Genomic DNA, 18,275 nt, shown 5'->3' on the forward strand with positions numbered 1-18,275 from the left:
CTCCATTGAGAAATACAGCTGTATCTGACAGCATTTCAAATTTTGTTCTCCGATTACTCTAAAAGTACAATGATACTGTTATTACAAATGATAAATATGCAACAAGCTTTCTTATGGCTTTCGTTGAATACTTTCAGAGAGAAAAAAATTGTTACCCACATTGGACTCAGACTCGCTTCCATTACAGTCAGTAGAAACATTACAGTTGAGCATCTCTCTTGTATCTTACATTTATTCTCTATATTGCCTTCTTTAATGATGTTTATCTTTTTATTAACTATATTTCTCCACAAAGGAAACACTAGAAGTCCTTTTGACCAACCAGAGCATTAAAAGACAAATTATAAGAAACTGTTGCAAAGGAGATGTTGACGAAATGGCTCATCAAATCTTTTCCAAAGCTGATTTATTCCTGTGTATATTAGTTTTGTTTCTTACTGATTTATTTTGTGTATGAGATATAGGTCTGTTCGAGGGGCAGGGGATCCTAACTGTACTGAAAAACTACGTATGATTCAGACGTTAAGATCATGGTAAGATCTAATGGCAGAATGAAAGAAAAACTATCCCACCTATACCTATTATGAGGGGATTTCTGCCAAAGCACCTAGTGATATTTCTGTTGGATGAAGAGTTGTGGACTGGATGGATCTGGGTATACTCTAGATATCAGTTTTTTACAATTTGATGTGTCCCATCAGGATTCCTCTTTTGTGTCTGCAAAAATGTGCATTTGGTAAACAACTTTTCAGCCATTTTGATGATATTTCCTTTTTACTCCAGTCTTGATCTGCTTTTCATTTTTCATTTTTATAAATGATATAAAATATGCATAAACTAGTCAAACCCTAGAAGAAAAATTATTAGCTGTATTTGACTAGTGTAAAATATTTTCTTATAATTTATATCTGTCAAGTTTTGATACATTGTGAAATGGTTTCATGAAATGCCAAATTCCCACACAGTGATGAAATCTGCAAACATTTCTATAACAGGCATATACATGTGAATAAAGATATGCAAATATATGCAGATATTCATATTCTAGAAATGGTTACAATTTTCAATTTCATCTTTGTGTGGAAAGCTGTTATTGAAATAATTGCTTTCCACAGAGAGGAACAACATACACATTTTGTCTTGCCGAAGAAGAGTAGATGAGAAGCGCATGTCTGGTAGCAAACGCTAGGAGTCCGAATTGCTACCTTTACCTTGGCTAAGAGCACTCAAGCAGTCTAAAGGATGACCTGAGCTTAGCAGCCTACAGCCTCTATCTACTGCTGTAGAAGACAATTTTGAAAAACTGCTAGGTAAGACTATAGGTTATCTTGCATCTACATGGAATAGTAGGGAATCAGGTTGACTCATCCCTTCTGCAGATGATATGCTTGGGTTTGCCCAGCCCATAGCCAGGAAATGGGGAGAGAGAGAGCTGGAAGTACTGGGAGAGAGGTGACAGACAGGGTGGTGAAATTGGGATTGGATGCAGCACAGCAGGTCTGAGAGAGGGAGCTGTGGCATTCAGTGATACGGGATACTGAGTCACTGGAAAGTAAGCTGTATTATGGCTGGCTCCCCACAAAACTTGTTCTTTATGTATGCAATCAGTGATTCACTGTAGTGCACTGTACTGCTCATGCACTAAGTAAAAATAACCACCACATGCCAATCAGTGTCAGCAAACTTAGAGAGACTGGGACATTTGTGAGGGTAGAGTCCTCTAGTGGCTGAAGTCCCCAGTACAGTGAGCCCTTCTCAGAATTCAAGGTAAAATCTAGGCCTCTTGTGCTGCAGTCTAGCAGAGCAGTGTATTCATGTATTCATTCTGAAACTGGCTCTGGTAAGGAAACCTTGGAGACAGTCTAAATTAAAAAAAAAAAAAAAAAAAAAAAAAAAAGTTAGCAATACTGGCTTAGGAAAAGTCTGTTGTGTGTCCAGGGACAGTATGTAATCAAGTCTACTTCTGAAGTTTTATCAGTACGTGTCTGGCTGTTGAAGTACATAGAAGAGCCGTTGGAAAGGGTTCTGTGGACTACAAAGTCAAATTTTGATTTGGAGTTTGATTTGATTTGAAATTTAGGAATATTCCTGAATTACGTTGTATGAGAATTTCCCATATGGCAGGTGTTCCAAAATGTTTGAGGACCAAATTTTCCCATCACCACTCATCATCTCATTCCATACCTTGCCATTTCTTTTCCATCAAGACAGTGGATGATGAAACAGCTCCATGCAAAATGATTACTTTTCTTCCAAAGGCCAGGAGTAATCATTATCTCCTCTGCTCAGGGATAACAAGCCAACTTTATGTTTTTCAGTGCCACAATGGCCTAGAATAATGCAAACAAATTCATTAATGCTGTTCAGCAGTCAGTGGCCTGTTTCAATACACACTGGAGTGAGATAACCTCTTTCTCCTCATTAACTGAAAGCAAAAGCACTCACACTGCTGTGATGAAGAAAATCCTGGGGTCACATAAAAGCATGTGAAAAGACACAAAATGGAGACAAGAATTGAAACATTTTTTTTTTTTTTTTTTTTTTTTTTTTGTGATTAGCAGACTTAAAGGATACATAGTACTATATTCAGGACCATTAACCTTAGGGAGGGACAAGCATTTGTTTCCAAACACTTGGTTTATGGGCTCTAAAACCCCCCAAGGGAAGGAGGTGGGGGAGGAGGGACCTGCTGATGGACATGCGGAGGGACTTTCTTAGTTGACTAGGTGTTTTTCTGAACCTGTCAGGGCAGGACTGCAAGACTGGCTACAACAAGAGAAGGACAGGTACACGTCAGAGTGACTTTGCCTTTCAGCAACAGAAGGAAGAACTTCAGAAGCAGAAAACAATTCACCAGCATTCAGGGTCCAGCTCCTGCAGCAGTTTAACCCTGGTCTGGTGCCAGCTGAGATGTGAAAGTCTACTCTTGCCTGCCTCCAAGCCTTCAGCCAGCATCTGCTGGTAGAGGTTGGCCAGTTCTGCTGCAAGTGCAGATGGTCCCATCTACTGTGTGCTCAGGCAGGCAGTAGAGCTGTGCTAACGACTTGACTTCAGTTACGGCTTCTGAACCTTTACTGGTATCTGCCACACGCAGCTCGCTCCTACCTGCTCAGGTACCTGCCTGCCCTCTGACAACTTAGCTACCAGCAGAGCTAATATTCAACCCCTCCCCCCTTTCTCTTCAGCCCCAAATATGTAAGGAAGTGGGCCAGAAAATGGTCAAAATGAGGCATTTAAAGACACAATTGTTTTAATATTATCACTGCCTAGTAATATACACACACAGTTATTTCATGTCACTGTCATGCTCCAATCATCTAATTCTCCCCCCCCCCCCTTATTTTCAAGAATATCAGGAAACTACACATTTTTCCTTTTGTTGCATCCTTGTGCTTTCATGCTTTCTGGCTTCCTATAAAGCATCACAGTCAGTGTGAATTCTGCTTAGAGTATTTCACCTTTTATCCTTGCATACAGTTTGCAGAGCACAGCAGGCCGCTGAGATATGGCTGGTATTATCTGCACCTTATTACAAATGGTTTTATAGGTAGGACCATCTGGTCTTCAGCTGCCCAAATGCACACTTGCCTGCCCTTCTGCACCTGTTCCTGTGCCATTCAGCGCCCCCCTGCCAGGTGCTCTCGCATCAGAGGTCTTCGTGAGTGACGGAGAACAGGACAGAGCAGGTCTCCCAAAATACTGGTAGATGCAGAAACCACTTTGATATCTGTATTCTTACATGAGACTAAATCACAGTTTATCTTCAAAACTACAGGTAGCACTGAAAATCACTACCTGGCTCAGAGACCAACCTTCTACTACTCAAACAGCTTCATCTGTGCTCAAAATGGACAGGCCAGGTTCAGCGTCTGAGCTGCCATCACGCACAGCAGATGTGTGTGTCACTGATGTCACTGTGTTCGGGAAACCCCTTTGCTCAAGGCCCTGTGCCATTTAAGAAGCGTTATCCACTCTTAGCTGCTCACAGGTGAAGCAGCACTGTAACTGCCAGCTGATTATCTTAGCACTATATTTCTCCGTGCAAGCTAAGAAGCTGCCAACCCGTAATAATAATCTAAGTGACTTGGTTTTGGACTACAACTGTCACACCTGAATTTCAGTACTGGGCAGACCGGACCCTCCAGTCACTTGCTTTTAAGAAAGTTCAGTTACACAACCTTAACAACTAAACTATCTTTGCAGATGCCCACTTAAGGAAGGGCATGTTAAAATGGATTTGGTTTTGTGTTTAAAGCTTTCTGAGAGACTGGTCCTACTTGTTTGAGCATGTCTTTTTCTCCCTTCGCATATTTGCAAAGAATGATGCATCTCCCTTTGCATCACTGCCTTCCCACAAGAGCTACATTTTACCAGAATGATGAACCTGAGTGTCACAGTCAGACACAACTCTGGAATGGAGGCATTTCGGTAAACCAAAAACTACAGGGCTTATCTTTTGGATATGACTGTCAACAAAATCTTCACATACAGAATACAAAAACATCAAGATTTCCTACAGAGCAAGGAAGGAAAGGGAGAAACAACCACAATTTGTGATTCATTTTTGTGAGGAACCCTGTTATTGCTCTAAAATGAACTAAGGGTATTTATCAAACAATGACTTAAAGGCAATGGCAAAAATTAAAGGCAGGATTAAATAATACATAATTAAAAGAACTGTAGGGGTCGTTACCAAGAAAGATGACATCAACATACACAGGTAAGATGAAGCAATACACCTGCCAGACCACACGCTTTCTTGTTATTACACTGTCTGCCTATCAACAAGAGATTGTCTGAAAAAATATCTGTCTCAGGTCACACATGCATATCATAAAACTTGCAAGTGAAGGCCCTTATGGGGGAAAATAAGCTAAAACTAAGTAACTAAGTAGTCCCTGAACTAAGTAACATTTCCTCATCTATGTTGTAGGAGACAGTGAAATTTCCCCCATCTTTCAAATGGAAACTATAAACACACAATCCTTGTTCTTTAGTCTTTCATGAGGAAGTCACATAGACTGTTTGCTCATTATATTCATTTTTTTCTTATATACCAGCATCATCTTGATATTGGTTCTCTCTCTTTTGATAGCATGTCAAATGAAGACAGCTCTGTTGTTACTTTGACATGCTTCTGCCTTTCCTTATTAGGCAAAATCACAGTTCCGAGGTCTGCAATACTTGGTATCATCCCAGTATAAAACCACCCAGTGTTACCTTCTCAGCTGTGTGACACATCAGGTATTTGGTCAGGAGGTAAACAGGCAGAACGAATTAAAAGAAATCTTAGTTTCAGATGTCTCCCTCCGATTTTAAGGGAAGCAAACTCCTGCTACAAGGTGTCAGAGTTGGCCTGAGCCTCTCCGCACTCAGCACAAGCGTACGGGTAGGGCACGGGCAGAAAAAGCGCTGGTGGGGGCCTATTGCCTCATTGCAAAGTTCATTCAGGAAGACAGCAAAGAGTTCACACTTCATATTCACCGACACGCTGGCTTCCCTGTTGTTACCACCACAAAGCTGGCACACGCAACTGTATTTATCTAATGACATCTAGCCTAAGATAGCTATTTAGGCTGCCTTTAAAATTAACGGAGAGAAGCAGACGCTTCAAACTTCCTCCCATTCACCACCTGGAATGAAGAATTCATCTCCCCATCCTAAGATGAACCACTTTTTGGAGGCACTTCCCTCCATTGCTGCTGATTATAAAGCATGCACAGATGACTAGATAAATCATTTAATTCTTAAGCAGATGATTAGGAGAGAGTCCTGGTGTAAATAATACTTCAAAATCTGGCTTCTAGAGCTAATCTGACCACCAATTAATTTCATAGCTCACCTAATTCTGACAGAGACTTTTAGAATCCTAAGTGTGTGTTTTGGTGGCCAGGAATGTCAGCTTTATTATAAATGAATTTGTTAAAAATGGACCTTAAAGAGCTTCTGTAAACATTCTCCTCATCCAATAAATGCAACTAAAATATGTAAATTTTTATATGCCCAAGACTATAGCTGCCTGGGAGATGTTTAGCCCCTGGAAAATGCATGTCAAAGTCTTACTGCTATAAGTTTTAATTGGTACTTCTGATGTTCTTTCAAGGGAAAAAGAAATCATCCTTTCTCACACAAAAGAAAAATACAGTTACTGAGTATTTCCAAAGAAAATACATATGGCATCAGCTTGGCTTCCAAAGGATAGGATGCTAAACTTTAACTATTCTTGAAAAGTCGGGAGAGGAGAAAAGTTTCCACTAATTAAGTTCTTGCAAGTTCTGTGAAAAGCAGTTGCTGGGTAAAATAGAGAGGTCCAAATAAAGCTGCCAGTAAGGGAAAGGCAGGCAGCGTTATCATTATATGAGCTGCCCACTCAGTGCTTCAGATTAGCCATAGCATTTCCTGTCTCTTGCCCAATGGAGATAACTTCAATCAACAAGGGAATACGGAGAGAAAAACTGGATCTATGGCAGACATAGAGGAACAAGAATTCATTAGTTCCACTCTCCACAGCACTTTTTTTAAATAGAGCTGTCTCTCTTCTCAGGATTTGCCAAACCATAATTTCATAATTATGCTTCTATTCCTAGTGTTCAACCCTTTCCACAAAAAAAATCCTGAAGATGATTACACGTTACCACCCCCTACCACCAATTACCAAGAAGTAACAGGGAGCACTGGCATACTAATATTAGAATGCAGACTGCACGTCTCAGCTGGTGTGATATCAAGTACCAACCTTCAACTAAGCAAAGGTGTTTCCATATTGCTTGTTATAAAAGCATGCGATCTGACACAAATTTTAAAGTTTTCAGATCACCATCAGCACACAGAAGTACATCCTCAAACCATTTATTTCTGCTTTGATGATATGCTTGAAAGAACTTGTGATTGATAACCAATTGCAAAAACCACTTAATTTCTAAATTCTCTTCTCTTACAAATTAATACACATTTTCTTAATGCTTGCTTCAAAATGAGGTATTTTGGTCTCTTTCAAAAGACAAAAACAAATAACTAGCATATAAAAAGATTTGTTGCTGCAGATCATTGGAATCTGTGATCATTTATTGAAAACAACTGAAAAAGTAGTAAGGTTTTCTCATAAAAACACCACAGTTTTTCTAGTGGCTTGCAAATCCCACAGAAATTTATAACAGCATTCTATACTTCTTAACAAACATCCGCTATGATACAGGGTAATTTTACTCTGATTCAGCTGTACAATAAAATCTTCCATTTTAACTGTCTTAGTAAAATTAGCACTGAAATATATACTTCCCAAACAAGACAATATATAGTAAACATTTTCTTTAACTGTAAAGTGCAATTTTATGCATTTCATAATAAGGTAATTATAGAGCAACTCTTTCAAATAATAAGGACTTCATAATTTTAATAGATATACAAAGGCATCTACGCAAGTCAGTAGAAACAAGTTTAACTTTGAAAAAAAGCCTACTGCAAAAACACAAGTATTTTAATAAATAAGACAAAAAAGGAGCAACATATATCCTCCAAGACTGCAAGATCTTGCTTATACAAGCAGAACAATTTAGTCTCACGAAAATTTAAGAGAAAGAAACAGAATACAACCTCTGCTGCTTTATGCCCTGCCATACTAACAAAGAGAGCTAAAGAAATAAGCTCAGAGTGTTTCTGACAAAAGTATGCCTCTGTGGCTATCTAATGCCTAATACCACATTACTTTACCCTAATGCTACATTACAGTGAATTGCTAATATTAATCATCTGGAAAGAACAGGAAGACAGCACTGAAAAAGTGCTGAAGTATTTTTCTCATAACTGCAGATATTCATTTATCTGCAGTATCATTATATCAACTGTTACGTTCCAGTCACAACTGGTTTTGATAGATACCGCAAGAGATCTTGCGCACCACAAAGCAGTTATTTTGGACTCACTTCTATGGAACCCAGGACTTCACTTTCTGATAAATGCCAAATTGCTAGACCACAGTATAAGGTGCCTTAGTGTTCTCCATTTGGATGTTACATTATTTGTTTGCTCAAACATTCAGTTTTTCATCTTATATTGACACATTCTCTAACCAATTAAGCAAATGCACAGTGGTTATGGACACCGGCCTGGAGTGGTAAAGAGGGTCTGAAGCTGAAACTGTGTCCTCCACTTCCTGACTGTCTACCCCTTGACAACAAGTATTTACAACACAGGTTATCAAAAGCCTTTTTCTTTTTTGAAGGAAAGCAGTGCCCGTGTCTTTGTGAGGCGTTTGGTCTTGGCCTGGACAGCACGCTCAAGGGCAGCTTTCAAATCAAGATACTCAGTGGCTGCAGGTGGGGAGAGCCTAGCTCCTGCCTGAGTTGCAGTGGAAACGACCACTTGTGGCTCACGCAGTAGCAGTCTTTGCCCACGGAAGAGCAGACCCTCAGGTGCCTAAAGAGCATTCAGGTCAGACAGGAAAACAACCAGAGATTTATCAACTTTCAGGATAGCAGCAAAGCAGGGAAGGATTGCAGGCTCAGACACAGGAACCTCCATTTTGCCAAAACCGTTAGTAGATTAAGCCCTTGTTCACAAAGCAGAGGGACAAAAGTTAACTAATTGGAAAGGAAAATAGCCATAGATAAATTTGAGAATTTTTATACGGTAGCCAAAAAGACCCAATTCTGCAACCATGGAGGACTGCAGCTAGAAATCCATCTGTGATGAAAGTGATGATTAGAACTGAAAATCAAGAATGTCAAAAAGTAGAACTAGGTAACAATTAATGGAGCTTATACTGGGAAATATAACACCTGCTAACAGAAGATAATGACATCATGCAACAACAATCTATGGATAAGGAGAATAATGAGATTTAAATTTCAGAAATAAAATAACTAAAGTTGTGTTATCGTGTCATCTAATTAATTGCTAATTAATATTAAGCATATTAATAATGATGCAGAAAAGCAAGTTTCCAATTAAAATTTCTGCTTTGTATTTGACAAGGAGGTGGTGTATTGTATGATGAAGCATTTTCTAATCCACTGTCATCTAAGAAGGAGCCAAAGCAATATTATAAGCAAGTATTTTAATAAACAATGTACATTAAAGTTTATAGATAGCCGACCTGGTACACTTTAAGTAGCTGATAATTTCAATAGATTTTGGAAATTGTTACTGTGGTAATAAAGAAGGGCAAACAGGATGAATCAGGTAAATACAGATTAATTTTCCAACACCCAAACAACACTGCAGAATTTAAATTTACAGAGAATTAAAGGCTTAAAATGTAAATATCACTAGTCAATGTCTTTTATGAAAAATAGGTTTTAACAAACCTCATTTTACTCTTTCATGAGATATTTGGTTGACAAACATCACTGAATAGATCACGTATTTCTGTAGAGTATGGCAGTGAGTCATTTTAGTTCACTACTAGCCTGATATCACATCAATAAAATACACATTCAGTATACGAACTGACAGATCTCAAAAAAAAATCTCTACTGACTACAAGTGGGGTGAGTTTTAGCAAGGTTTTACAGAGATCTGTAATAAGACTAACATGCTTTGAAAAAAACATGCTAAAAGTAATGCTAAGTGGTACATTCTTACACAGACCTAGAGTAATTCTGAACAATACAAATCATGGTGTAAAGCAACTTTCATCAGGTAAAATTTGCTTTGGCACCACAAAAGGCAGAATTATCCATGTAGGAAAAAAATAAATAGTAGGCTACAGAATGTGAGACTGTCCTTTGCTCTCAAAAAAAAAAAAATATATATATATATTCAGTTTTAATACCCACTGTGATGCTATTGCAAAACAGCTAACAGAAACTGTGGATATTTAAGCAAAAGAGTTTTAAGTAAGAGAGAATAAGCTGAAAAATCAGCTAAATAGCAGGAAAGAAGCACAAAGGGAAGTAAAGGATTATGTACAGTAGAAGACTAGAGAAGAACAATTTATTTAGTCTATTAAAATTTGCAAATAAATACAGAGCTTTAATATGTTCACTAATTCAGTGAGAAGACATGATGAAAACTGCTGAAAGCTTAAGTCAGATGAATTTAAATTAAGAAAGTGGCACACATTTTTAATGATAGCTTATGCTCATAGTTAATTAGCAACCACAAAAGTGGTTGATTTGCACTCTCCAGAAGTATTCGCTACATAAATTCTTGAATGAAGAACTGAGCTGCATTTGACTAAAAGATATTTAGTTCAATGCCAGATAACTGAGTGAAGTTTAAAGACATGCAATATAAGGATCATCTGGTATAACAGTCCCCTTTTGACCCTTAAGTGTCAGAAAAAAATGTTGTTTTTCCTCAGGCAGTTTTAGCCAATTTTCAAATGGACATCTCTACTGAGCAAGGAAAGATAATGCAAATAGCTCTAATTATATAAGCGAGGTTATAAAAAAACAATATTCTAAAACTGCATATATGGCATCTCTCCATTACCCAAAATAAGAAGATGACCCTCTTAGAATTAACCTCCATTTCTCTTTGGCCGATAAGCAATCATCATGCCATTTAAAGCCTGACAGCGCAAGATAAGATAAATTTGAATTTCTATCTGTTCTGCACAAAAAGTAAAGAAAACATTTTTCACTCTATAAGAGACAGAGCGGATGATTCTTGATTGGTAAAATACCCCTCCTGTGCTGTATGTCAGCTAAGTACTGTTCTTCTCCTCAGAGGTGGCTGTAATTTTGATGAACAGTGGACAGGTTCATGAACTGCAAAGCTCTTTCAGCACTCAAGACATGACATAAATTTTTAACTATATAAAAAAATCCAATCCCTTAAATATCTCAGAAATATCCTCGCTACGGATTTCACATCACTAAGCTGGCAACAGGGAGTGTAAATACCATTAAGGATCAAATGAATATGATGCAAGTAACAGCTCAAAAAACTGAGTTACCATGGCATGTTTATTTACATAATATTTCTCAGAAAAATCACCACAAACATGACAGAAACAAGAAGCTTCACAACAGGAAGGAAAATTTAAGTGAGATTTCTCTATACATTATCTTTTTCAACAACTAGAAGCATTTTATTAGCAGTAGATACATTTGTACATTAAAAGTCTATACAACGTCCTTTTCTCTCCCAGTCTCCATAACGTGTAGGTTCAGGGCCTTTAGGTCCACCCTTCTCTTTTGTAGTAGGATTGATTCCATCAGGAAATTCTAAAATGATAGGGAAAGTTTATTAAAATACCTATAATGTTGACAAATATATAGATTTCACTATCTAATATATTTGCTTCTCAGTTTTGCTTTTTAACACAAAATCAATTATTTTTTGTTTTTAAAGGCAAACTTGAGTTAAACATTTCCCAGAGTAATACATCAGCAATTTCAGATAGTTTTGTGACTACAATCAAGAATGTATTATTATATTCAGTTATGCAAATGAAAAAGCCGCTCAATGTCCAAAGGCACTAAAGCACCAGTTTCCAGTGAATTCATAGTGAGAATCTGCGTCATTCAGGTATGCTGTACATATGTTCACCACACTTAAAATATCACTTCCCGGGTATTTTTGGTCTCTAATTTTGAGCATTCATGTATGAAAATTTTAGTCAAGATTCTATAATTACTCTTATATTAAAAATATATCTTCATGGATGTTGGTATTTTTTTTCAGGAAACAGCATGCTAATGTTTTATACAGACTAGATGCTACAGTTATAGGATGTATTATAAAAACCTAAATAGCCAAGATTAGATATTTTACCTTTTATATTTTAGAACTTAACCTAAGCCTGATATATCATTGTGATGGCCCCTAAGGAGAGGGAGACTTTTCCTAAGCAAGATCTCAAAGGGATTTTCAAGTCTCTTTGGCAAGCCACATGCTAAGTTTAAACATTAGCAATGCTGCTTCTGTCCCTAGCACCCTACCTAGCTTCTGCCACCTGCTCCACACGCTATACAGCTTTGTTCCATTACTCACGATAACATCTTTACACTGATCCTTATCAACATCCTACTCAAGTGCTCCCTTACACAGAGCCCTTGCTTAAAGCAGAGACTCAGTCTTCCATGCTGTGCAGCAACCATCCATTCCACTATGCATCACCAAGCCATATAGTACTTACTGAGGCTGGTTGCCGTGCTTTAGCACAGCAATGAATTTGATACAGTATATTTTTACTGCCTGCACTAGACTGCAGGGCTCCTTCAAGTGTACTATATCCCCCACATCCACTCGCCATGTTGGTTCCCCAGGGCCTCCCATACATACATGACTCAGGGCTCCCTCAGTCGCATCCCTACCTCAGCAGTGGTGGGAAACAACAATGAAGAGCAGAATTGAAAATGAGAAAAGACAACAGAAATCCTGGAGAACAGAGAGAAAGAAGGACAGTAATGGAGGGAGACTCGTGTTAACTACAGGCTATACAGAATGACATAGTGGGATGTCTGTTTAAAAATTCAGTGGACCAGGATAGGAAATGCCAGTATTTGTGCACCTCTGGCAGTACAAGGAGCACAAATGCATCTAACATTATTTTGTAGATGTCATCATCCCAATATTCAGTACTACTGATGTGCTGACAGTTGTTGCAGAAACTCAAAAGATTCCCCATGATAGAAAATGGCCAGTTTAAAATCAGTAACTCTTTTTCTAATAACTACGAATGATACATTGCACAGTTAGCATCCTAATAAACTATTGCTAATGTCAAATGTAAAAATAAATAAATAAATAAATAAAAACCACAAGTAAATTTTAAGCCAAAAGAAACCTCGAGTCTTGCAAGAAACATAGAACATTTAAACAAAAAATAAAAAATAAAAATTAAAAATTATTCATTTGTTTTAAATGAAGCAGGGATGGTGTATATTTTCTTGAGAATAAACAGAGGAGGGATTCAGAGTTAAATAGCTCTCTGCTTACACAGTAACTCCTACTCTGAGTCACTTCTGAAGTGAGTCACAATCTGAAATGGGTTGCAATCATTTTGCAGATGATATTGTAATTTTTAAGTCATTCTGTCATCTGGATATTCATAGTGATTTATTGATGTATTAAAAAGCTTGAGCCAGAGACCGCAAAATATATAAATATGGGTTATTTCTACTGCTAAATGAACAGTAACAGAACAGCGTGCTGTTGAGGTATGTATGAATAAGATAAAACATGCCTAGCACTTTTAGCTCAGGAAAGATAGCTAAGCAAAAATAACAAAAGTTAGATTTTTTCATTCTTCTGTCTAATAAAAAAACCCACACATTTCTATTGACATTTAGCAGCAATGTATTTAGTGCCTTAATCTTGTCAGGTTCTCTAAATGAATCCCACTGAAGTCAATGGAAGGCAACACAAACAGCAGGAGTTCATTAGGTCTCCCTAGATCCTACTGAGTGGCTCAGTAAACTTAGTATCTGTCGTTGCTTTTCAAAACACTACGTGCAAGGCTAGCAAAAGACCAATCATGCAGATATAGCAAGGATCTGAAATCCAAGGACTAAGAAACAGAACAAGCTTTTTGCATTATAAAAAAGTAGTTTTTGCTCTGGTGAGTTTACTACCACTGTTTATACTGTAACAGACCAATACGAGCTACACCAGCTACAAATGTCAGAATCATAGAATGGTTTAGGTTGGAAGGCACTTTTGGAGGACATCTGGCCCCATCTCTGCTCAAAGCAAGGCCCAGGATGTCTAGGCGAATTTGAATATCTTCAAGAATAGAAATACCAAAAAATTCCTGGGCAATTTATTACAATTTTAGACCACTCCCGTTCTGAAGAATTTTTTCCATATACATCTCTTTCCACAACTTGTGACCACTGCCTCAGCCTTCTGATTCATTCAGAACCACTGAGCTCCAAAAGAGATTTTAAAAAGTGCTGAATGCCTATCCTTCTTAAACTTACCTCAAGGTGGTCAGATCTTTCTTTTAAAATATGGCTTTCAATTCTGGTAAAACATGACTTACTTTCCAGCGGCTCCCTCTCTATATTGGACTCCTCTGGTTCATCAAACCGACCTACTGGTAACTTCGGTTTCTTAAGCGACTGCTTAACAGGTTCAGATCTTCCTTCTGCATTAGAGTTGCTGCTCCCCAGAGAGCTGCAAAGCAGTGATGACCCTATCAAACAAATGTACATTTCTAACATAAATGTGACAGTTTAATACTGAATAGCTGTATCACTGTTTAGAAAACCTCTGGAAAAAACTCACTCAGAAACTACGAAGTGAAGGACAGCGAATGCTAAATACTGCTTTAAAGTTCCTCTCATGGACACCTAAGAAATCAGCACAGATTCTCATTTTTGGCCCTAAAAACATATGCAGGCACAACTATGTTACTTGTAAAACTTAGTTCTCAGGATCAGTATATTTTAAACTGCTTGTTTTTTAGACTCTAAATAGTAATTATACTAGCACAGAATAGAAGTACATTCTGTTTTCCTGGAGAAGTCCTAACCTCCCCCAAGAAGCCTGCTGATTTCCAAGTCTTGGCTCATTTCCAGCAGTTTTTGAGTCAGAAGAAGCCTCTGCTTTCCCAAATGAAAGTATTAAAAAATAAAGAGAGTATGTTGTTCCCTTAGTAACGGGTTTTCCAGAATGCTGGTAGAGACTAGTTGGGCTTCCCTTATGATGGTACAATAATTAAGATTGTAGCCAAAAGCAGACACAAACTTTGAGCAAATTTAAGTTCAGTTTGCTAAGCACTGTATCCAAGTGATTTAATTAAAAAAAAAATTTTTTTCCTCTTAGACTGATACTTCTGCATTTGATTACAAACTCAAATGTCCACTGTAACCACAAATTATCTTCTAAAAACATTTCAGCTGTGCATATGTGCTTAAAGCAGCTCTTACTTTTCTTAAAAATGAAGATGCAAATCTTCCCGGTAGTAGACTGGGTGCAAAGCACTGAAAAGAACTATCATTCTTCCTTACTAAGGAGACAACCTCAGGAAACTTTCTCCAGCAGTATGAACTTGACTCACTCATACCATCAATCCATCTGTATTCCCAGAATCAGCATATTCATTCTTTTTAAGGTTATCGTATTTTAAGATGAAACTGTACAGTCATATAAACTGTATCATGCCAAGTGTTGCCAATGCCCAAAAGAGTTTTATTTTATTTTATTTTTTATTTTAAGTATGGCATAGTGGATGAGGGAAGAAACTTAATTATTTGGGATACACTGGATTCCTCCTCTCCTGCCAAGCATCTGGCTGTTCTTCAGCAAGTTGAATAAGCTAACCAGAAAATTAAATTATATTTGATATTCTACTGTAAACTGAAGTAAGAGTTAGATCAGGGTACAGATATCAAACTAATGACCTCAGTCAGCAAGGAAAAGGCAACATCTGTTTTTCCTTTCTGCAATATTTGATATTGTTGAGCACAACATATTCATTTTGAAAGTTGACAGAAATTCCACACTAAGGTTAAGTACCTCTGAGAAAGATGGGATGAAGTCAACATTACTGGTAAACCCTATTCTACAAACAGATCTGAAATACTGGGGCATTTTTTGATGCCTCCTTTTCTAAAGAGCCACAAAAAGAAAGGGACATATGAAATAAACAGCATTCATCAAATATCAATTTCATTTAATACATTAAGGGAAGGAGTTAGTCCAGTGAATAGTGTGGTGTAGGAATCTCAACTAGCTCCCAGAGCACAGTCTTTTTAAGTGGCTCCCAGAGTTTTACTTATCCTAAAAGAAGCATTCATGTTGTGTGTGCTGGGGCTAGGCACTTACTGGGACATTCAGGGGACTATCAGCCGATCCTCTCTTTGAAAACAACGGCTCGAAACAGCCTGGAAGGCCCCACAGATATCTAGCATCTTCTCAGCTCTTCTTGTTACCACACACTGTACTGGTCTATTTCTGGAATACTATACCTAGGATTTAGATCTAGGAAGTCTCACCTTTTGACATAGAAGGAACTGGCAGGATCTGTAGCCCTACTGAGTAGACTAAATTAGGCATTGTGTTGAACAGATAGATTTGGGGTTGCAGGTTACTTTTTTCTACTGTTTTTTCAATCCCACCTATTCTGTGATTCTATGATTCTTATGTGTTCCCAAACCTAAGCTTCTCCATAAGCAAATCACCTGAAATTCCCTATATAAAGGGCACAGACCAGTACCTTCCAAGGCCACAGTAAGTCCCCTCTAGCCACTCTGTAAAATAGCATTGACCTACCTCTTAACATTTCATTCCTGCTTATAAGTGCCTAATAAAGATACACACAGAAAACCTTCAGACTTGATATTGAGGCATGACAACACGCTGTAGGTTTGCAGTGTATGCGAACATACCAATATACAAAGAAATATACAGAGGACGGCTAGAGAAAAAAGAAGGGGGGGGAACCTATGGCAGCCCAGTCCGCCCCTGGCGCCGCGAGATGAAGGAGAGGGGGTGACACCGCGGCCTCTGCCGCCGCTCCGAGCGGCAGCCGAGCGCGGCCCGTCCCGGCCGCCATCTCAGGCGCGGCCGGTAACCGCCCCTCGCCCGCACTTGCACCTCCCCGGCGCCATAAAGCGCAGAAGAACAGAAGGTGGGGAAGCCCCGAAGCGGCCGGGCAGCTCCCTTCCTCCTCCTTCCCTCCCCCGCCCGAAGCGGCCGGGCAGCTCCCTTCCTCCTCCTTCCCTCCCCCGCCCGCCTCTTACTCGCTGCCCTCGGCGCGACGCGCAGCAGCCGCAGAGCCATGACGGCGCCCAGCTCCGCGCGCCGGCAGGACGCAGGGGACGCGCACGGCGCAGGCGCAACGGCTACGGCACCGCGGGGAGGGGGAGGTGGAGGGGGAGGGGGGGCGAGCGCGGGCTCGCGCTGAGGCGATTTGGGGTGGCGCCTCCTCGGCGGGAAAGGCGGTTGCGGGCAGCGCAACGGCCGCCCCCGAGCGCTTGAAGAAGCCTCTCTGCGTGGCTGCGGCCACCATAACTCAGCTCCCGGCCCGCTGCCCCTTTGACCGATGAACGGAGGTCAGAAGCGTGCGCTCTCGAGGTAAGTTTCTGAGCAACGCAGCGTCTACGGCGCATCCAGCTTCTTGCCAGTGCTCGAGAAATACCGACGAACTCACGAACCTGGAACGAAAGCTGCTCACATCTCCCGTGCCATTCAGAGTGACTTCACCCCTGTGAACGACCTGCTCTTTTTCCTAAATGCGTAGGGCAGCCTCATTAACTACACCTGTCCCCACCACCCGGTGAACATAGCTAAAATACATGGCTAAAATCACATGCAAAAGCGATTATGAAATAATTCAAGCTGATAGCATAATGTTGATGCACAGACCAAGTCTTTGTTCGTATACACTAAACAGTAGTTTTAACAGCTGTGTGCTACTATTAGACTGATCCAGTGGATATAGGAGACACTTGAGCCTGGATTTTAGTTCTTTGAGCATTTTTTTTCCTTCAAGTGTAATAGGATACTTCAACAAATCATGATAGCTAGCAACAGGGAGCTTGAATCATACTTCCCCACTAACTAGAGAATGAGCTGAAAGTCAGCTAGGTGAAGGACTAAACCCTGACCTCTGCCTGAAGTTCAACAGGTGCCTGTAAGAGCATAAAAAAATAAAAAGAAAGAAAAGAAAGAAAAAAGACTTAAAATCCTGGTCTGTAACAGGTCCTGGAGAAAGGCATATTTTTGTTACTGTGTAGCCATACCCTCCCTGGCCTTTCCATCTCCCCTCTCCTCCTTACATCCTTACAGCTTGGAGAGATAGGCCTGGAGCATGGCTTATGCAGATAATGTTTTAAGAAACCTACCAGTATCCAAAATAGTCAGACAAGTACAGGGAACTGTTTGGCTGTCTTGCAACAGCCAAATTTTTGAGTTTTCAGATAGGCAAATAGTATGTGAAAATCTCTCAGTCATCCAAGGGTATACAGGGACCCATATAACCGGAGTAAGAACAACTCTGTGCTCTTTTGAAGGAACTGTTGGCTACAAAGGGAGAAAAGGAAAATTTCTAAGCCAGAAAGAATTGGGTTTTTTTTAGAAATAATTTTACAATTTGTTCTCATAATTATATTATTTAACAATAAATTTGACTGTCTTCAGTTGTATTAACACCTATGCCACAGCCGATGCCTTTTCTGCACTTGAGTAGCTGTTAGTCACCCCCCATGAAGAAGGCAGCAAAAAGTAACAAAGAAAATCCCATTGTTGAACAAGACAGCAATACAGACTACATCTTTTCAACTTCCAAGCTTATGCACTGTGAAAGGGTTTTGAATTCTGTTTACTCTCTCTCAGCATGAATCTAAACCTGCGCTAGACAACATTTGGGTGCATATGGT

General features: G+C 39.3%; 1 protein-coding gene across 2 annotated transcripts; it reads right to left on the reverse strand.

The window, feature by feature from the left end:
* Nucleotides 1–10,892: 10,892 nt before the first annotated feature.
* Nucleotides 10,893–16,738, reverse strand: SDHAF4 (succinate dehydrogenase complex assembly factor 4). 2 transcript variants are annotated; one of them, XM_062571084.1, is made up of 4 exons: nucleotides 16,638–16,738; nucleotides 13,934–14,086; nucleotides 12,264–12,327; nucleotides 11,009–11,171 (listed from the first exon to the last, which is right to left on the reverse strand). In XM_062571084.1, exons 1-4 carry the CDS (start codon nucleotides 16,675–16,677, stop codon nucleotides 11,162–11,164), a joined length of 267 nt encoding a protein of 88 aa, XP_062427068.1. In that variant the 5' UTR covers nucleotides 16,678–16,738; the 3' UTR covers nucleotides 11,009–11,161. The 2 variants fall into 2 exon arrangements, with proteins under 2 accessions (XP_062427067.1, XP_062427068.1); XM_062571083.1 differs by lacking the exon at nucleotides 12,264–12,327 and having other exon boundaries at nucleotides 10,893–11,171.
* Between the last annotated feature and the right edge of the window lie 1,537 nt (nucleotides 16,739–18,275).

Source organism: Rhea pennata, chromosome 3 (assembly GCF_028389875.1).
Source record: "Rhea pennata isolate bPtePen1 chromosome 3, bPtePen1.pri, whole genome shotgun sequence".
Taxonomy (NCBI): Eukaryota; Metazoa; Chordata; class Aves; order Rheiformes; family Rheidae; genus Rhea; species Rhea pennata.